The sequence below is a fragment of the Lepisosteus platostomus genome, chromosome 1, assembly GCF_059453375.1.
Source record: "Lepisosteus platostomus isolate fLepPlt1 chromosome 1, fLepPlt1.hap1, whole genome shotgun sequence".
Classification (NCBI taxonomy): domain Eukaryota; kingdom Metazoa; phylum Chordata; class Actinopteri; order Semionotiformes; family Lepisosteidae; genus Lepisosteus; species Lepisosteus platostomus.
The window spans coordinates 60228110-60250476 of record NC_142611.1 but is presented as its reverse complement, the minus strand read 5'-3'; the positions used below and the strand labels follow the sequence as shown (position 1 = coordinate 60250476).

At 34.8% G+C, this 22367-nt stretch overlaps 1 protein-coding gene across 1 annotated transcript; it reads right to left on the bottom strand.

Annotated features, from left to right (window-relative positions):
* Positions 1-5936: 5936 nt before the first annotated feature.
* Positions 5937-16732, bottom strand: tmem144b (transmembrane protein 144b). The gene is made up of 12 exons (XM_088633262.1): positions 16496-16732; positions 15989-16165; positions 15579-15701; positions 14726-14825; positions 14299-14379; positions 13724-13802; positions 12833-12909; positions 10451-10569; positions 9951-10070; positions 8592-8689; positions 7826-7879; positions 5937-6464 (listed from the first exon to the last, which is right to left on the bottom strand). The coding sequence occupies exons 1-12, from the start codon at positions 16584-16586 to the stop codon at positions 6381-6383; spliced, it is 1203 nt and encodes a 400-aa protein (XP_088489388.1). The 5' UTR covers positions 16587-16732; the 3' UTR covers positions 5937-6380.
* Between the last annotated feature and the right edge of the window lie 5635 nt (positions 16733-22367).

The following is a 22367-nucleotide window of genomic DNA, read 5'->3' as shown; positions in this document are numbered from 1 at the left end:
AATCAGAATTGGAATTCTTTATTACCACACAGCAGCAGTTGCTTCTGGTACAACAAAAGAACACTTATGGAGCAGACATACAACACATTCAATATTAAAAAAACAATACAAATTGAAGTGAAAAGCAAATCATAATCACATGTATACATGAACATTAACCTCACATTTGGTAAATAGAATTGTAAAAGAGATGCTCGTATGTTCGAATGGCAGTGGGAAAGAAACTAAGCTTGAAGCTGGCTGTTCTTGAAAGGATCAATTTAAAGCATTTACCCAAAGGGAGGAGTTGAAAAAGATTATGATCTGGATGAGAGGAGTCTTAATAATCTTGTAAGCATTTTTGGGGGTACAGCTTATATAAACGGATGAAATGGAAGGGAATTCACAGCCTATTATTTTTGAGGCTTTGGACATAATTCTTTCCAGGTTTCCTTTTGTATAGCTGTCCAAATTCTTATACCAAACTGTGAGGAAACTGTATATGATATGTGTTGTTACTTCATTTAAGATTGTCACTAATGTATGTTCGTAAGAATTTGAGGGAATTTGTGGTAACTTTAGGATGGTCACTAATGATGATGGAGAGTTCTGGACATGTCTAAAATCAATACTGGTTTCACTACTGGTTTTGAATTCATTTAAATGCATGTAATGCTTTCAAAACAAATACATGTTGTATAATTACATTACACAACTGTATTGTTTCTTTCCTACTAAATGTTGTGGAAATATTGCAATGCTGCAATTCTTCTTTTGTGACAATAAAACAATAAGGCAGCATGCTGTATATAGATTTGTATATCTGTGAATCCATAAATAATAAGAAAATACACCAAATCTTTGATTTAAATGAAAAAATCAAACTCACTATATTATCTTGTTAAAATTGGCATCCTTTATAATGACACAGATGAACACTGGCTGCTTGCCTTCTGCAGCACTGCAAAAGATGCAAAACCCTGTCACAAACAATTTTGTAGAGATAAACAGTCATTATCAAACTGTACTGGACAGCATCTATAACACAAGATGTGCTTTATTTAAAACCGCTTTGTCTGCAAGTTTCAGCAGTGTATGGTTGACATGGTTGGTAATGGAAAACTCACCTGCTGTTAATAATTCTGGAAAAGTGGCTCATTGTGGAATGGTGTAGTTAGTTACTCACATGGATGCAAATGAAAGAGTACCTTTTGATGGTTTTTATACTATCTGTATGGTATTTCATTCTTTTGTATTTTCAGTTAATATCACTAACTGAAGCATGGAAGCTTGACTATCTATTACTCTCTAATAGTCCAATAAATCAGAAGGTTGAGATTAACAAGAGCTGAATCAATGTTCGAAAATGGACTAAAACTCATTGTGAACAGGACAGATTATTTGTAATGGAGAAGCAAGCACACAACCCACAACACTGTTTGTTAGAAAAGGTAAGCCTAACATTATTATAATTAGAAAGGATATTGTGTCTGTTTTTTATCCAAGATATGAGTGATAATCACAATTATGAGATAATCAGAGACACATCCAGTTGGGGACATTTGTAAAGACAGAAACTGAACAAGGACATAAAATACAAAGATACTTTTCATATTAAAAAATATATATAAACACCAATCAAAAAGCATTTGTGAGAACATTTTAACATCATTTAACACTGATTAGAAACATTATTTCTGTTAGTATTAGAAAAGGACCACTGTCCATAGTTTAACAGAGAGGTTGAGTAATTACTGTATGATAAAAGAAAATCACAGAAATAGAAATTAACAGAAAAGTTTCTATTGGGGCTATGAGAGAATTCCTGATTTTCAAGAATAGTTGAGTTGTATAATAGTGGAATCAACAAAAAGCTTCAGTTTCTTCCTGGTAACAGTTTTATTTTCATATTTATTTTCCTTTTTTTATCAATTTGCAGGAGAGACACTTCTACCCCAAACAAAAACTGATATGAGAATTACTGTATGTCAAAACCAGCAATACATTAAACAAAAAATAATCTAAAATCAGTTACAAGCAATTTCCTTCATATATAATAATATAGCCTTAATAGGATCCAAATAATATCAATTTTAATATTTTATTTTACCAAGAACACCATAGAGGTTTTACTTATCCATTTGCAAGTTGTACATTCTCTTGCAGTTGGATTTCTGAGAAAGATGTGATGACATTGTAAACTACTATAAATTTACTTAGTGGGGAAACAGGTGATCTTAGTGTTTGTATCATTTTACCCTATACTATTGCAAGAGAAATTATTAGGTTGAAATTAAAATTAACTCATTTATACACTTTGTCCCCGTTATAAGATTAAGTCAATTTCTCTTCTCTATGTTCAAAAGAGAGGACAGGAGCCCATAGCTAGAGTCAAATTTTCTTTTAATTACTGAAGACTATTGATAATTAATGCTATATAGGACATGCTAAAGTATAAGCATTTAAGGGCAATCTACTAAACTTATGAACATAGCTAATCGTATCTTTATGTCTTAAGTTAGTGTTTTTATCCAAAGAGAATTACACAAAATAAATAAAAATAAGAATGGAACAGGTACTGTATATACAGTTGCAAGAAAAAGTTTGTGAACCCTTTAGAATTACCTGGATTTCAGCATTACTCATGCAAATGAGGTCTGATCTTCAACTAAGTCACACTAATAAACAATCCACTTAAACTAATAACACACAAACTATTGTACTTCTTCTTGCTAATATTGAACACATCATTTAAAAATTCACAGTCCAGGCTGGAAAAAGTATGTAAACCCTTGCATTTAGTAACTGGTAGAACCTCCTTTAGCAGCAATAACCTCTAACAAACATTTCCTGTAGCTGCTCGTTAGACTTGCACAACGGCTAGGAGCAGTGGTTTCCTTCCATTAACACCATTCATGTTCAGTGTTTTTCTTATAGTGGACACATGAACAGAGACTTTGGCAAGTTCAAGAGATTTCTGCAGGTCCTTTGCTGTTACCCTAGGGTTCTTTGTCACCCCCTTTAGCATTGCACGCTACACTCTTGCCATGATCTTTGCAGGAAGCCCACTCATAGGGAGAGGAGCAACAGTATTGAATTTCCTCCATTTGAAGAAAATTTGTTTTAATTTGTCTTTCCAGCTTTATGCATCTCTACAATTCTTCTTCTAAGGTCCTCTGACATTTCTTTTGATCAGGGAATGGTTCATATGAACAGCTCTTTCTTGAGAAGAGCAGACTCTGTCAGTAACCAACCTTTGTGTGCCTTTTTATAGGGCAGGGCATCTCCAATCTCATCTCATTGATTGGAACACCTGACTCCAATTACCTTTTGGAGAAGTCATTAGACTAGAGGTTCACAAAGTTTTTCTAACCTAGACTGTGAATGTTTAAACAATGTGTTCAGTACTGACACGAGGAAGTAAAATTGTATATGTTATTAGTTTAAGCAGATTGTGTTTATCTATTATTGTGATTTAGTTGAAGATCAGATCACATTTTTATGAGTAATTAATGCATAAATCCAGGTAATTCCAAAGGGTTCTTTTTCTTGCAACTGTATATAAGAAGGGCTAGTAATAAATATATGAAATATGGAGTATGGACTGAAAGAGATGCACAGGACAGAGCAGAAATCAAAAGTATTTTCCTAGATTGAAACAAAACTGCTCGGGGAAACAATTATATTCTTGATTAAGTGACGCTTGGTGGCTGCACTTTGCCAAATGAACTGTCTGGAGCAGAAACACTTCAGACCAATGGATCTTATGAGGATTTTGTAAACTAATCAACTCTGCAGAATAAAATGTATAATAATGCCAGTAAAAAAAGCATGTAGTATGGGCAAAATACAGCGTTGATGTTATAGCTGTAGTGCCTTTTTAATCTATTGTATGCATTATTCATTCCTGGTCATTTTGAGCTAAAACATGTGAAAGAAAATAGGTCAGCAGTTATAGTATTTAAGCTTAGTGGATTTTAGCTACAGGGCATAGGCTGGCAGCAGAAGGGAGAGGTACTGCAGAGAAGATGGATCCTGAAAAGGCATACATTTACATTCAGAGGGTGTACTGAACAGAGTAAGCACTTGTTTGCCCAAGTGTGTATACAGTAATTATTTTTGAAAGTACCACCTTGTTCAGTGATAAATTAAAGAACAAATGATACATTTCAAATTCCAAGAAAAATTGAAATGAAGGACTGACCTCAAATTGTATTCCCATGTACAGAGACCAAAACTGTTCTACAAAACTACAATTTGTTAAATAAAAGAAAACACTGATACCGTACATTATGTATTACACTACTGTATAGCAGTTAAGAAATTATTAATTACAATTTGTCAAAACATAAAGTAAAGTATTATATAAGTGCAAAGTTAATTTCATAATCTTTTCTATTACAAAATAAAACTATACTGAAGCACATTCTGTGCCTGATGCACCTTTTTGAAAAATAAAGCATACACTAGTAGCTTGACATTGTATATACTGTAAACATAAAAACGATCTACTAGGCTTCCTATCATTTTCTTTTTCCAAAGTATCAGTAAATGGGATTAAGAGGATCGAATTATTGGTATGCTGATACGCTCACAGAGTTTTCATTTGTTTTTGTTACCCCCCCCCCCCCCGTCAGAAATTATATTTCTGTCAGCAGTTTATCTGCAATGTCATGAAAGTCGAAACGCCTGATTTTACGGACTGCTTCCATTATTAAGAAGCTGAAAGAGTATAAATCTCTCCAACTACTGGAGCAGGGAAAGTAACAGCAGGTGCAACTTGTAAAATCTAACATGGCAGTGAAAATGCATATTTTTTTAAGGTAAGTAGGAACTGAAAAGTTCAGATATCAACATTCAGCAATGGATCCCAAAATGAACAACACAAATAGAAAAATGTACTGAATGCTCACAGTGAAGCTGTTTGTAATGCAAGGTTGCAAAGTTGGTGTATCTTTCTCTTCCAACAGTTGCTCAAGGCAGTGGTAGAACCCAAGGACTGTAAAATTCCCAATATAGAATGGTGGCACAACTGACACATAATTACAACAGTAATTAATACACACAGTGCATACGATATGGTGCATTTCAAAAATAAATTCTCAAATGAGAGGTAACAGGCATAAAGGAAAATGCTTGCATTTAGATTTTAAAAAAGGTGGTTAATACATAGACAAGCTCAATTAATGATGTAATTAATGGAGTACCACATGGACCTGTTCTGTCACTGCTGCTCTTCTTGAATGATATCAATAGTGTAGACTGGATTCTTGCAGATGTATTTCTCCCTTCTCTTGGACATTTTCAAGAAATAAAAGCATAAACAAAACTGGTCTTTGCTTATTCCAGGACTTTCAATTACTTCCCATCTTTTCCATTATATAGTGTGTGCCTAAGATGTCTCCTGGGAAACAATGTTTATAGGACCCTTGGTGACACAGCCATATTGTACTGTAGCTTTCTTTAAGTACCTTGTGCATATTTGTCCATGGGGCAGTATAGGCATCTTGTTAGACACATTTTGGGAGTGTCTAGATCCAGTTATAGCTTGTAAACAGGTTGCTTCTGTTATACTGTGGATATTCCATGCTATAGTACTCTTGCTAAATGATAACTGTGATCTTCACCTCTTGCTGGAGCATGAAAAGATCTGGATGGCTAGTCTGACAGCAAAGGTTTCAGCTGCATTGGAAGACTCTACATGACCTCTCCTGGCATCAGTTGACTTTCTTCATATTAATTATATGGAGCATTCAACTGCTTAGATTCATTGTGCCGGTGACAGGGCAACAGGAGCTTGGGATGCGGTTACACTTTACTGCTATCAAGGCTCTTTGATTTTAGGGGTCCTTAATAGGGAAGAAGGAATGGGGTCTTGGATGGGAGGGATGATGTTTTGTTCTTATTTTCTATTTCTCAAAAAACTTAAAATTAAGGAAAAAAAATGACAAACAATATAAAAAGCATGCAATGTTTTAGAATAAACATTCTTACATATATTAACACATAATTTTATATATATAATTTAATTAAAGAAAATATCAGTTGTTAATGAAAGTGAAGAACATCTTGTACCAAACAGTTGAATTTTCTAAATAGACAATTTTCTTTCATAATGCGCAATTTAAATTTCCATCAAGAAGAGGTATTTACATAATCCTCCCCACATTTTTACATACAAAAGTGCTATAACAGTCATGAAAATTAATCACAAATGGCTTACAAAGTGTTTAAAAAGTTATTCAAAAAGTGACAGAGAAACATTCTTCAATTAAGAGTGTAAAGGGTTTTGCATAATATACTTAATAGTTTCTACTACTGAAGTTCCAGGTCCCTGTGCCTCAAATCCTGAAGTGTTCAGTAATTCAGCACCATCTTGTGGTTAAGTTTAATTTCTATGATTAAACTTTTGAAATCGCAGCTAAGACTGACCCAGCTAGAACAGTGCAGAAAGCCAAAACCAGTATCATGTAGTTGTGTAATCCCTGTGGAGTAAAACAAGAAAAAATACATCTGAAATATAAATGTGACATAAAAGATCTATATAGTATACACTATAACATAGGCATATATTTATACATTAACAAGGCAACTTCACAGACTTGTGCTGACAGGTTAAATATTTCTTTTTCATTCTAAATCCTTTACAGTTATAGTAAACTGACTCAACATTCTAAAACTTTTTGTGTGCTCCTTCTGATGCTCTTCAGTCAGTGTCAAGCATCCAGAATAAAGATTTACAAGCTGAATCCCTTTCCACACTTTCAGACTTGTTCTGTGTTGCAGGTATGATTCACTGTAGAACACTTTAGGATGTTACATTTGTTACTTTAATTAAATTAAATACATGACCATCAAAGTAAAATATAAGAGCTACAAAATCAAGTAAAAACAGCTACAGCTCAAATGAAAGCATATTTTATATCAAATTAGAGAGCTGCAGGCAGAGAGAAAGAATGAAACAGATCCCTTACATACTGTACCGTATTCATACAAACATTGGCAATCTACAAAACTATATCATTATTTAATATATTAAACTATATAATACATTAAACTGTATATACTGTAGTTCTGTGTTTACTCTTAATTTTGAATCTAAGAAAAAAGGCTGCTCTGTCAGAGCCTCTTATCTAATATAACTCAACTTTCAGACCACCCTTAATTTCTTAAGAATCTTCTGCTTGAGACTCGTATTTTTCAAGGCTGAAAAATGCTAAAGCAATTTAAGTCACAAAAATTTTTTCAGGAAGAAAAATGATTTATCTTATTTAATTGTAAGAAAAGTGTCCTTAAAACAAATTAAATGACCATTCATATCTACTGTATCTTTACAAATATATCAGCCTTCTTTCTGAGCATAGAAGTCTGAAATTTGCAAGTACATGCAGTTTAATGAGAGTGCACTTTACAGTTGTGTAACACAATTATGATTCAGTGTCTCTATGCAGGAGCAGGAGTGAATAATTCAAAAATTGATTGAAGACCCTGCATATTTAATGTGATAATTATTGACTTCAATTAGGCTTCACTGAAATCACCTTCTCCAGCTAGCAGCAATCTTGCCAGCTCCGTAAAGAAGGCGTGAATTGAATTGTCTGATTCATAATATTAGTACGGACATAGTACGGACAAAAAGTAGCAGGAATCAAGCATCAGTTTGTAGTAAAAAATATTGAACTATAAAACATCAAAAGAAGCTAAACCAGTGATAACATGAAATATGATTAACAAGGATACAGTTTTCTATTTACAGGTAAGGATTATTAGAAATATCATACACATTTCATTACTGGTTTAATTTGGTTTATCGTTTTATGGTTGAACTGCAATTCAAAGTACTTACTTTAACTTCTCTAAAAACGAACACTCCCCAAATAGCAGCAATTAATCCAGGACCCTGGAAGATAATACAAACAGATTGCATACAAAAAGCTTTTATCTATGTGCATCCTTACATTGCTGAACTATTTTATTTTTAAGACATTGTGTATTTTTAAACCTCAGTGACAACACTAACCTGTAATTTCAATAACGTTAACAGCAACATTTTGAATAGGCAGTTACATGAAAGTATATTCTAATTAGAATAATCTTTGTAGTTTTAAAACAGGGTTATTTATTTTCATATTCAGACATGATAAATCCTAATGAATTATTAATACTGTATCATATTTAATGATTACAAATGATAGAACATGAACATCCAAAAATCTTGTATTATTATATGCATTAATAATATTATGCTGTACAATTTAAGAAAATATGTAAACTGCAAAACCGATACACTGACAAATTCAACTCTTAAGATAATTAATCTGAGTAATAAAAAAAACTTAGAACTTATTGTACGTTTCATACAATAACTGTTTGCAGTTGGAGTATATAACCAAAGTACAATAAGAAAACACTAATTATCAATAATCTATACCACATTACATGAATCTGAAGTTGCTTCCAGATAAATGAGAATACATACCGTATTGCATGAAGACTAAGCATTTTTCTTCTTTACATTATTAATTACATTTACTAAAGTAAAAATACCTGATGATCTTCATTATAAACACCAGTATAAAAAAACACAAACTGAGTACACCAGTTTAACTTACTGCAGTGATAATGGGAAAGCTGACAACTGCACTGAGGTAGTTATTTGCCAGGAACCAGCAGCAGTTTGCAATTGCCCACATGACACCTGATGCAAAACCTAATGAAGAAAGATATAGACAATTAGCCTAGTTCCTTCTGTTGGTTCCCATCTGAAGCTCTGAAGTTTTTGGGCTCAATCCTACAAATCCTGAGATGACAGTAACAAATCCTTCTGCTAGCCTGTCTGCATTGGTATGTAAATTCACCATTCTTAAAGCACTGACGTCAATAATCATGTCATCAGGCTTCAAAGGCCTAACATCCACACTTTCATCTAAGCAGTACATTTTTCAGTATTGCATTTAGGACTTCAGAATGCTAAATATGCCACAGATATAAATGCTTTGTACTTTATTGCTCAGTGACCCAGAATGTCACTTAGAAATTTGCTCTGGTGTTGTAAGCAACCATCCAAGTACTACACTATCGTTACTGTATGTGCAATGAACTATCAAGAGATTAACTTTACCTACATACAGTACAATAATACATGTATCTAATACATTGGCCCCACAATAAAGAATTCATAAAACTCCACACCTTGATAATATTTTTGTGCCTTAATATTCTATTTATATCACTATAAGAAAAGTTATCAATTACTATACCTAATGCTCAAATTTACCATTACAAAAACAAAAAGATGTAGAGACTGGGTTTCAGTAACACTTTTTGTAAGTGATACTTTGTGTCCAAAAAGCACTAAAAAAAAAGTTTTATGTTTTAAGTACTGAAAACACTAAATGCATCCATCTTCTAACTGCTTCATCCAATTCAGGGTTGCGGGGGAGTCAGAGACTATCCTGGCAAGCAACAGGCACCAAGCAGAATGCACCCTGGACAGGCCAACAGTGCATCATAGGGCAAACAAAGGCACAGGCAGACACACTCCAGGGCTAATTTTACAGTCCGGAATTAACCCAGGGCCCCAGCAGCGCAAGGCAGTAATGTCAACCACTGTGCCACTGTGCCACTCTGAAAATACAAATTGTATTTTTGGAAATGTAAAAATGAGGTTCAGAAACATCCTAAAGTCAACATGCATTTTTAACCATAGTTTATGATCTCACTACATTTGGACAGAGATATTGATGCATCATCAGGGGCAGAAGTGACAATGATAAATCTGAAACCCTGTCCACCTATAAATATATGTTCCAAATAACACTTAGGGAGAGAGATTTTCTCATTTGGGACATGTAAACTAACAGGACCCAGGGAACAAAAAATGTATTTGGCAAGACAACTAGAAATAGGCAGCAGTAAAGAGGCTTTGTAGTCTCTGTAGAGTTTTCTAAGTTAATTGGAAACATTCTCACCTGGCAGTATTACTTTAGAATAAACCTTAGGTTTGTTCTTCATTGCTGCACAGTAAATCAAAAAATATACTGTACTAGTGAGAAAGATCCCACTGAACTGTGCAAAAACATAATCAAGATCTGCAAAAATGGGGAAAGGACAAAAACATAAATTAGCACAGAATGCTAATCACTGAAATAAATGTAAAATATAATAAGACAATACATGTTATACATCAAAATATTTGTATGTTGGTAAATTATTTTCTGCTTAATTACTTTATTTGAAACTAACCAAAATTGGGTGAAAACATTAGGTCTGTTGTTTAAAAATTATTCTTCTTATCACACAGTTAAAAAAAAACAACATTCAGAATACATAACTGACTCTGGCTCATATTACTTTATTTTGGATCTATGCATCTATACAGTATATATTGAATGTGGAAATGAGAAGTTGGGTTATTCAAAAGAAATAATGTTATTCTGAAAAAAACAAAACATACATACTGTAGGCTTACCAAATTGACTTGCTCCAGCATATCTACTCTCGTGCCTTGCAGCATGATTCTTAATATAAAGTACTGGCACAAAAGAAGCTCCATACAGAACTCCAGCTATAATCGCCAAAACACAGCCTCTAAAGAAAAATAAAATCGGTTAGTTGTAATAACAAGGGTGTGGAAGATTATAAATGTCCTCATTTCAAATCATTAAAAAATCCTACTCAATATTAAACAAAAGAAAAAAGAACACAATAGCTCAATATTAAAGATTCTTGTAACAATATTTGCTGCTATCCATTGTGACCCTCCTGTGTCATACCAAGCAATCTTTGAATAGGCAGATCTCAATAAAATAAAACACATACGCAGCTGTAAGGTACAAAACCAGTTTTATTTGCAGAGCACAGAAACCACAAAAGTCACCATGAAACAAAACAAAAGGCTAGTAAGACTAACTCCTAACTAGACTTCTTCAGTCCTTCTGTATTTCACATACTGTCCATATATTGCTACCTCTCTTCCTGTTCTTTCTTTTCAATTATCACCTGAAAAATAGTTTTCATCCAATTGGTCAAGTGACTGAGGGCAGCAGAGAATTCCCATACCTTCCAGGGAATATCATTCAGACATGAACTGGCAACTTGTCTCATCCTGTTGACCCATAACACATGCCCCGCCCTCATGAGGGAGGCACTCCACAGGCCGAAGACTGTATATTCAATGGCCACCTCTCCTCCCAGTTGGTAGAGGATGTTAGGTAGGACAAGATGGCAGATCTATTCCCAACTGTGTTACCCACCAATTGTATTTCCTATCCACCAGCTGTATTTTCCTAGAGCTGTCAGACAGCCTCTTGCATTTGTAACTTGGAATCAACAAGCAGCCTCTCCACCTCTTCTTCCATCACAATCAGAGAACAGACTTGAGGTCTTCTTTCTCTATTCCTGATTTGAAACGATCTGACTTTTCTTCCTCAATTACCAGCCCAATTTCAGGCTCTTGGCAAGGCAGTGGCAGCTAGTTATCGCTTTCTAATTTTAACAGGGTGGCAATACACTTTCCTCTAGTGGCTCTATCACCAAGCTCTCTAGCTGCTCCCCTCCATTATTCTCTGAGTATTCCTCTACTGTTCTGAGGTCTTCCTCCTCAAACTCAGGCCAAAGTGGCAAAAGTATTTAATATTTTTTTTCTCCCCTTCTGGTGAGGCACATAGTCATCTGGCTCTAGTGTTAGGAACTATTCTCTTCCCACTTCCAGGGTCTCCTGGAGTACAGTTCATCACTCCTTACTTCCCTTTGGGATATACAATTTAGCTGTACCACTGTTTCAGACAAATATATTTTGGATCTCCAATCCATTTCCATACTCATACTCTGCATGTAAAGTGCTCCAAGACTCCTTTGCCTCTTTTAGCCAGTCCGAGGATCTCTTCTTTTCACTGCTTGAATTCCTGCAACCAGGTTTTTTGCCAGATTAGAATTCTGGGATCATGCATCCCCTTCTAGACCAAACTTTTAATTTTTTCTTCTCCAAAAAAGTCCCGTCACTTTCACCAAATGGTCAGATCCCCAGACTACAACCCCCACCATATGTGATATACTGTACTTAGGGGTTGAGGTACCTTAGCAAACAATCTTTGAAAAACTGCGAGTCAGAAAATGCAGCCATCAGGTACAATACCAGTGTTTTATACAGTACTTACAGTGCAGAGGAACTACACCAAAATCCTCCTCTACACTCTATCTGGAAGCCTCAGCTTTCTGGTTTTTAAATCATCACCTGATCAACAATTATTTTTCCCAACTAGTCAGGTGACTGAGGGTGGCAGAACATTCCCCACAACTTCCTGGGGAATGTAGTCAAACAAGAACAGTAATCTTGTCTAAATCTGCCAAACACAGAAGCTCATGTCTCTCCAATAACAGAGCATGTGAGTCTGCTTAAAAATGTCAATTTAACTCTGCCTTTTTATATAAATGAATCATCAGCTATAAGGCTGATTAATTTACAGTAATATCAAATCAGTTAAACAATGAGAGTATTGACAAGGGCAGGTTGAGTTGCATATATTCAATTAGCTGGAAGAAAATAACTAATTTAAAAATATCATTCACAACTGTACTGTGAGCAGTAGCAAATGTAATTAATCCTTCAGTTCACATAAAATTAAAAACTTTAAGTGATGAATGAAAAGTTATTAAATTAAGAAATCTGTAAGAATTCACTTTAATGTGAAATTTATCAGGTCAAATGCAGTTAACAACAAGGTCTATATAACACTAATTTTTTCGTACCACAAGGCAAGAACTGAAGACTTCTGTTCTACACTATGCAATATACATAGTCACAAGCAAAAAATTACTAGATTTCAAAATCCAAAATTAAATAAACACATACATGAACCGTTTCTTCTTTGGACTAAGTCCATCTACCCATGATTCATCAATAGAACTCAGTCCTTCACTATTAATTCTCTGTTGAAAAACAAATCATATAAATTAATTAAAAACAACAGAAGAACCATAATAAGGACAATATATACAGTTAATAGCATCAAGTTAAAAAACAAAGGTTGGGCAAAACATTTTCCAGAAACCTTTTAATGTCACATGTAACACTAGCTCTAACATGTCAGGTTTTATCCTCATCCTGTACTTATTTTTTGCACCATCCACAAATTTGTTTTCTGTTGACATGAAGAAGACTAATCCGTCAGACACATGTGAAAAACACTGCAAGCCCTAGGATGCAGGTAGCTATGAAGATAGCTGGTATTTCTAATAAAAAAAGAATATTGTTGGAGTAATGCACCCCTTTCTATATCTATATCTTTTTACATTTTGTATTACACTATAAAATCATGCCATCTTCCCTTCTCTTTATCTCTATCACATAAAAATGAATGCACACATACAAATTCCCCTATATTGAAAATATTCTCTTTTGATTTGGCATGATTGCCAGTGCTCATCTGTTGGGTGAAGTTCTTACAGTACATACACATTCCAGATTATTTCATGTGCACTGGTTAAAAGATTTTTGATCATCAGTTTTGGTGAATAATTGAAATCGCGACTCAGAAAAATCCTTCCATTCGTGAAGGGTAATAACAAGCTACAGCACATCTAAAATTCCAGTGTTACAACAAGTATCAACAAAATTGTATACTTTAATTGTATAAGTTATCTGAAGGTCCTCTCATGAACCCTGGACAGTACAGGAACTATACAGTAAACAAATAAATTAGACATAACATACTGTATTATCATATACATCATTTATGCTTACACTTTCTACTAGCAGTGGTGTTTCTTCTGAGGTCATGGATCTTTGAACATCACTTTTAACAAAGAAAAATGTTATGGCACTAAAAAAAAAGTCACATAATTAGACATATATTTTCATAAAATCACTTACTTTATGCTTATATAGAAACATTAGCATCTTTGACTGAAACACACCAATGACTGGTCAGCCAGTGTGCATCACTTACTACAATACAGTATATTCTGGTAATTTATCAGTTTCTTAAATTGTGCTTTTTTTAAAAGTGAACTCCTTAAACTATTTGTCCTCATGGGAATCAGTTCATACTCTCAAAGGCCTAAGTAATTCAGTACCTAGTTTTTAAACTTACAATGCAGTTGAGAAATATTCTTCTTTAAAGACTCTTTAACCTGAGATCCTTGATGATGTGCTGAAGATTTCATAAAACAATTAAAATCTATTTAAAAACTTAACCATTCAAACACAACATACATATACAGTATGTTCTTCCAGGCCTAACATGAGTTGGATTTAAAAAACATTATACAGGGTATAAGGTTGTATATAAATTATGAAAAAAAAACAAATAACTTTACCTTAAGAAACATAAACCTGCACCACAGTAATTCAAAACAGGGCTGTTAACCTCTTCAGGGTCTATTCCAAACCAACCGAACCTCAAAGAAACAACAAATCCTCCATATACCATAAGTACAACAACACAAAGTATAAAGCTTCTTGACTATGCAAGCTGTTACCTATTCATTAAAACATAATTTTTGGTTTTAATTTTTACTTGTCCAAAATTCTTATATTTTCCTTTGTAGTCTAAGATAAATTAATGATAGGCAAAATAGTTATAATAAAAGACTCCAAAGGGGGCTTCGAGCAATTTTGTGATGTTTGTAATATAGTATATACTTTAACTCCTGGTTGTGGCTAAGATGTTTAAGTCACAGCAAGCATTTATTTCAAACTAAAAATGTGTTGCGTTTTAAAATAGACTCTTGATATTAAACTTACCGGGAACTTGCCCATCCCATTAGTAAATTGAAGGAACCCCAAATTAAAATCCCAAGCCCTAGGCCAATCGTTTTAAGTATAGGTACAACCGTAATGTTACCTGGAAAAAAAAGATACATTTTGCACAAACCACATTATACAGTTATATGAAAACATTTTTAAACGTATAACATTTTTACCCTTGTCAATATTTTTCCTGTTTTGTGCAGAAACAATTCTATGGTGATTTTCTGCTGAAAATATAGCCATAATTTTATATTAAGAGATAATCTAATCTTTTCTCTAGTACTGTACATAAAGTAGATTTTTACTCTAGGTTTTTGTATGTGAAGAAAGGAACAAATTATGCTACTGATGAGGGACTTATGACAATGAGCGAATTCAATTTAATAGGTAAATGTGATGGATTTCTTATATCACTTGGTGTTGCCTGCTCATGTATATTTTACATTGAGCTGTTGTGATCAAATCTGTGGTTAATATTAAAGAATTCTAAATGTGTCAAGCTTGGTCTCTTTGAGACTGTTTTAATAAAGTAGTTAGAATATTAAAAAACACTAGTGCAAGCTATAAGTAAAATAATGATAATCATAACATTCAATATTAAACTGATTGTTTAGTTGTTGTTGCAAATTGTACTATAAATTGCAAGTGAAATGAAATGCAAATATGATGGCATTTGTGTTACTGTCTAGCAATGTACATTACATTACAGCTACCAGCATTATATATATATAATACAATTTCTTATAGAATCTGGCACTGGGTAAACCTAAATAAGCCAATCTTGTACACTACATATTATGATTAAACAATTATCATATTTCTAAGAGAAAAGGAATAGAAGTCATACCTGTTGCCCATATGAAACCACCTAACATTGCAAGTGGCCAGAATTTGGGGGATTGGAGGATTATGTTCACTACTAAAGAAACACTCCAAATAGCAGCACAGAGAATCCATTGAAAAAACATCCCTGCAACAAATAAATAATAATACCATTAAAATAATTCTTATGATTTGACTATTGCTGTAAGAGTAACTAAAACATCACTAAAATACACTTATATTCTGAACATGTTGTACTCTTTCACAAAACTTTGAACTAAATCATGTCATTTAAACAATCAGCTTTGTACCATCTTAATGATATTAATTTTTAGTTGTTTTTTTAACTTATTTCCCCTTATTATGAAATACTAAGGGACAATAAACTCTTCTAAAAAAGTGTGTACAATGCACATTAAGCCTTAATATCCTTACCATCACCAGTGTCAAATTTTTTCACAGGGACAAAATTGCTTCCAAAAAAGAGAACAGACACTGCACATGAGATAAACCCATATGCTAGCTGGGTACTATCTGTTGCGTTGTTTTTGCCCAGCAGCCGGGTATTGAGTGACTCATTCTCCAGCACAGGTTGGTTTTTCACAATAACATCTGCATAAACGAAAGTAACAAGAAATCTGCTAGCAAATAAAAAAAAAAAACACTTTCCAGCCTTGCAAAAGAAATGCATGAAATGCATTAATTGTTGTCAAGCACCTGTATCAGCCCTCTTCACAAAGTTACAGTGAAATACTTAAGATTACTCTGTTAATTGAAAATTAATCCCAAAATAGAGCATAGAAACCGAAAACACATTGTTTCCCATTTCAACACCACCTTCTTATTTTTTCAAGCGATTTAACTTTACATAATTAAGTAATATATACAGTATATATATACAGTATGCTGCCTGCATTTGACCATAACTTTACAATACCTCACCTTGCTTCTCCGGTTCTGTATCACCATGACACCACGACAAAAGCAATAACATAACTACTAAAGTTATACTTTGAATCTTCATCAGATACATTTTTTTCTTTTACCACTCTAACAAATAAGCTACGGAAGAGTCACTTTAATGAATAATAAATGTTCCCTTAGTTTTTATCTTCCTAATCCAGAGCTGCATTTTGAGCTGCGCTTTTTCTCAAATCAGGATTTCCTTATATATCATCTGACCGAACTCGAATCATGTGACTAATGTCAAACGAGGAAGTCGCAGAAGCGGTTGAGTTCAGTGCTGAAAAAGTAATACTTGTAATAAGTTATAAAGTAAAAAAGTTTCAGTATACATGAGAAGGTAAAATGCTGACCAAGGACTATTTTAGACAAATAATCATTTAAGACAAATGGAAGTAAAGTGAAATTCTGCGAAACTGTCAAGATAATATAAAACACAACAACAACAACAACAACAACAACAACAATAATAATAATAATAATAATAATAATAATAATAATAATAATAATAATAATAATAATAATGTTTCGTAATTAATTGAGAAGCCACTTTTATATTCGCTATATAAAATTTTACTTTTTTTAAAATAATAATGAAATATAAAAAAGTCCTGATTCCCATAACATGCAAAAGGGTTTGGGGGACAAACAAGACCAGAATCAGACAAACTATTATTTTTATTCCGAACATACAACATTAAAAGAGTTTGTGGTACTGTAACCAAAACAGCAAAATGGTGGTTGAAACATACAGTGCAAATGTACAGTATTTACCTCATTGCGAAGTTTCCACATTTTGTCACTGATCTTAAAATCACGACACTCTCAAATCTGACTTTATACTGTATTTATATATCTATACAATCTCAAATTTGTAAAAAAAAGTATGTAAAAAACATTTTTTTAAAATAACAGTATTTCTTGCATGCATTAAACATTCAAACCCTTTGCTATGGCACTATCCAGCTGCCAAAAAGAAAATATTTAAATCAGTTTAGGTGCAAAACCAAAACCAAAATAAAGGTGCGAATGAATATTAGTATAATGTTTTCCATCTGTGTGTAATCAAAGTGATATAACTTAACTTACTCAGAGTATATGTGATTGTTTTACCACGCTGATACATAGCCCTGATACATACTGTAGAATGCGGCTCTGAATCCAACAAAGACTATAAAAGATTTACAAAGTTTAATGCCTGAGATGGAAGTCAATGTTCAAAAGTGAATGATATCCTCATAATCTGCCAATAACTCATAACCTGTATGAGTTAGTGGCAAGATGGGAGCCTTGATGGAAAAAGACCCATCTTAAAAATGTTATGAGATATACTTTATGCGGCAGAAGGTCAAACAAGACAAAAATTTAATTTTTTGGTTGACATGCAAAGTGTTACATCCGAGACAAGGCAAACACAACATATCACTCAGTCAGGACCATCTCAAATGTTAAACCTGGTGGTGGTAATATCATGCTTTTGGGAAGCTTCTGTTTAGAAGGGATTGGGAGTTTTATCAGGATTGTGGGAAAATGAAGGGTAAAAAGAATTAACAAATCAAAAAACCTGGTTAAATTAAACCAAGGAAATAAAACTGGGTTAAAAATTCATATCTCTGTCACGCCCTCATCCAACCAGATTCCAATACGGAAGCGCTCTCATGTTAATTACACTCCAGCCCTGAGCACTTCTTCCAACCGATACCGTTCCTGTTGAAGGAACAAAATATGTACAAGACGTGTGGTCTAACGTTGGCTTTGTGCCCAGAACATAAAGCGGAACCTGTTTCTGTCAATAAGCTAAGAGACATGATCTAAGATATAAAATGCTTATTCTCCATGTTTATTATAAACTTATCGCTCAGACATTTATACAGAGAAATTATGCTTATTTGTACATTAGAGCAGTTTGTCATGTATCACTAGGTAAACTCATTGAGACACAGTTACAGTACATGGGGGGTGCGCTAAACAGTTTGCTTCACTAATCTTTGCATGAACTTTATGTGATGTATATCCATATACAGACATACTGTACTTCTGCATTACTAACTATTAGGAGGAGTGTCACTTAAGCTTGTTTGTTTCACGGTATAAAAGACCATCTTTAGTTACTTATTTTCGAGTCTGGCTTGCAAGAGAGCTAGGCTGCCATATGCATACGTAATAAAGAGCTTCTCGTACACAGACACCTTGACTCTGTCATTTGTACAGTATGACACAACACTGTCAATCAACCAACCACGACACTCCACCTGTCACAGTGACCTTAAGTACAAATCTAAAATTACTCTGAAGTGGTTTAAAAAGAAGAAAATCCTGATTTGAAGCTAATTGCAAATTTATGAGGAACTGCTATTTTCAAATTATATAACATAATAACTCTAGTATCTAAAATTGCAAGATTTAAATGTAAAATGAAAAGCTGAATATCCAGTACAATTGATGGAGAACTTTATGTTAACTAAACTGATTTCTGTTTGTGATATAGTGCTTATGTTAATGATTTTTTCTGCATGCCTTATGTGGATAGATGTTTTCACAGCAGAAAAAATAGAAAGTATAAAAGTATTCTTCTAAGTGCATTTGTTTTCCACAAGTTAGTAATATTATAATAAAAAGCTTTGTTTTCACACCTGAAGTAAACTTTCCATATACTGTAAGCTGATGCCTTGTGAAACTGCAGTACTACAGAACTCAAAGGAACAAGTAATAGGTTTATTCCATGCTGAAAAGAGAAGAAAGAAAACTCGTTTCGGCCATGGAGCCTTCTCACACCTGAAGATGGCTCTACGGCCGAAACGTTGTGTTTTCTTTCTTCTCTTTTTAGCATGGAATAAACCTATTACTTGTTCCTTTGCAACCTATGCATGCTGACGCAGCTACCCACCTGAAGTACTACAGAACTCTACAAAAAATAATTTAAATTATTATAATAATTTAATTATAATTATAATTAAGTATAATAACTTGCATCCTATTTGGCCACAAATTTGTCCAATTGGATAGTGCTAGCCTCAAGTTGTTTAAAAGCCTTCATTGGAGTGGGTGGGATGACTGTTATGCTGTTGGATGAGAAGCTGGTTTCTGAATCAGTTATTTGACTGAGAATTTACAGTAGTATCTTTGTTTGCTTGATGTAACTGTCATACCCTCCACATCTAGAGGGTGCTCCTGGTCTGTCCTGTTCCTAGTTTCTCTGTGCTTTACTTGTTCTTCCGGTGTGTCTTGTTGTCTGGGGCTTTATATTTCCAGGTCTCCCTATCCTCGTTTGGCATTGGGATCGGTTGTCGAGAGGCTCGCCTCACCAGGTCACCCGACTCCACCCGATACCTGCCGCTACGCATAGAGTCCTTCCATCTCGCTAGTCTCTCTCCACGGCTAGCCCGTCTTCTGTGACAGAATGCCGAGCCTGCACGAGTGGTCTCCTGGCCACCCTGGCTGCTGTTCCTTGTCTCCCTTTTCTTCTTTCCTGGCTTTTGTTTTTCTGGCCACCCTGTCTTCTGGTCCTAGTCTCTCTTGTCCTTTTTCCTGGCTTCTGGCTTCCCGGCCACCCTGGCTTCTGGTTTCTGGCTTCTCTGGTTTCTGGTTCCCTGGCCTACCTGGCTTTTGGTTTCTTGTCTCCCTGGCTTTGTTCTTGTTGTTTACTTTTGTCTGTTATTTTTTTTATTTTAAGCGATTTGTGCGCCCGGGCTCCCCCGCCACTGTCTCCCTGTCTTGGGCTCCCACTCCCGCTGTCTCCATGTCCCGGGCTTCCACGCCCACTGGTCTCTCTTGTCTGGGCTTCCATGCACCCTGGTCTCCCTATGTTTTGTGAGTCATTTTTATGTGTTGTTTGTTCCCCTGTTCCATCAGGGCTTATTATTTGTTGTGTGTGCTTTGTAACATGTTTCATCTGTTTTTTTTTTTGTCTCGCACCCCCGGAGCCCTACCCGGCCCCCCCTTCCTCTACTCAATAAAGGTTTTAACCCCGGAGGAGGGGGTAGCTCTCAGCCGTTGACTCCCGGAGGTTTCCTTTCAGTTAAATGAGGTTTTTCCTCCCCCAAGTGCTGAGCAGCTCATTCTTTTGGGGGGCATCGGGAACCACCCTTGAAGGGGGGGTACTGTCATGCCTTCCACATCTAGAGGGTGCTCCTGCTCTGTCCTGTTCCTAGTTTCCCTGTGCTTTACTTGTTCTTCCAGTGTGTTTTATTGTCTGGGGCTTTATATTTCTGGGTCTCCCTATCCTCCTTGCTTGGCATTGGGATCCGTTGTCAAGAGGCTTGCCTCACCAGGTCGCCCCACGTCTACTACCTGAGGGCGGCTTATGTCTCGCTCCAACTGGACCCAATACCTTGAGCCCGGACCGAACCTCCGTGCTTGCTCCATTCCTGCTGCTACGCATAGGGTCCATCTGTCTCGCCGGTCTCTCCCCACAGCTAGCCCTCGGCTTCCGTGACAGTAACAAACTTGGTGGTCTTGTAATTTAACTTAGGAAGCTTACACAACAGGAGATCAGAACAATAAGGATTCCAAAAAGGCAACAAATCATCATTAGTGCCTTTTCCTTTCAGATTCCTTGCTACTTTGCTTTAATTTTTTTGTTTGCTTTAAATTAATGGCAAATAAATGGCACATACAGCACTGTTCATGCCCTGTCTGTCTGAACCCTAGAGAGCTGCAGTATAATGACAATCTAATTTTTTCCTTCCTTTCTGTCTCTACCATCTCTTGTTTTCAGTCTTATACAAGAAAAGGCTTGAATTCTAGCTCAGGTCATTTCCTGTGTCTGTCCTGGATCGTTTCACAAGCTAAACACTCCGGCAGGATAATATACTGATGGATTTTCCAACTAGGCAAGGAAATCCTGTATGGATATGGAAGTTACAGTATTTAATCACTACTCAATTTATTCTGAAGAACCATTGGATCTGGCCAGATGGCTATAATTCCTGTTCTTCTTTTTTTCTTGTTGTTTGTGTTTTCTAGACTAGATTTTCTAGCTCAGTTGAGAATTAAAATGTTTCCTAGAATTATTTTTATTTTAATTTAAGCTTTTGGTTTAAATTAACCTTACCTCATAATATAGTTAATACTCAAAGTAAGTGGGTCTCTGTTGGAGATATCTCTTGCAGAGACCCGAACAAACTGATTTTTTCTGGCTGTGTAAACTGTGCAAAAACATGCCATAAATTCCAATAAGAATTCTATCTATAAACAGCTGTGGTGGGAATATAGATTTTATTAAGCATAATAATCTATCACAGACAAAAGATATATTAAGAATGTGTGTATTGCAGACTACCTAGTGTTGGAAATGATAAACTTGCGTACCATACTGTAGGCCTGGAATGTATTTGGGTGCTCTGGACTGTTTGCTGAGCAGTAATATCTTTTTTTGTATTGTGGTGACCAACATGTTCTGCAATATGGTGTCAGGATAACAGCATAATAGCCTTATCTCATTAGACCCCTGAAGCTCAGTATGGGTGGGCCTGGTTAGAAATGGGCTGTGGAGGAATATGAGTTGCTAGTACTATTGACATGGACCAGAAGATTTCACACTTCCCTGTTGACTGCAATTCCCAAATCAATCACAACTAGCCCTTGGTTATTTAAATTACCACGGCATTTTCAAGATTATTTAGATCTTTGTATTTTTTTACCGCAAAAGTAGCAGTTTTCAATTTAAATATGAGTATTTGCTGGTAATTACATGTATAATTATGAAATTATTATTTTACTTGGACAAACTACTACTTAGAGAAACTCAAAGTTCATACACGCTTAGTTAAAACTGAGTTTCGGTTAAATATTATTATTATTATTATTATTATTATTATTATTATTATTATTATTAACCAATACTCAATCG

What these genes read in the sequence shown, in the direction of transcription:
- tmem144b (XM_088633262.1), bottom strand. Translation starts at nt 16,586, where the DNA reads ATGTATCTGATGAAGATTCAAAGTATAACTTTAGTAGTTATGTTATTG. An exon ending in TACAGAACCGGAGAAGCAAG is followed by an intron (nt 16,166 to 16,495) that starts GTGAGGTATTGT and finishes TCGTTTATGCAG; the next exon opens with ATGTTATTGTGAAAAACCAA. An exon ending in AAAATTTGACACTGGTGATG is followed by an intron (nt 15,702 to 15,988) that starts GTAAGGATATTA and finishes TATTTGTTGCAG; the next exon opens with GGATGTTTTTTCAATGGATT.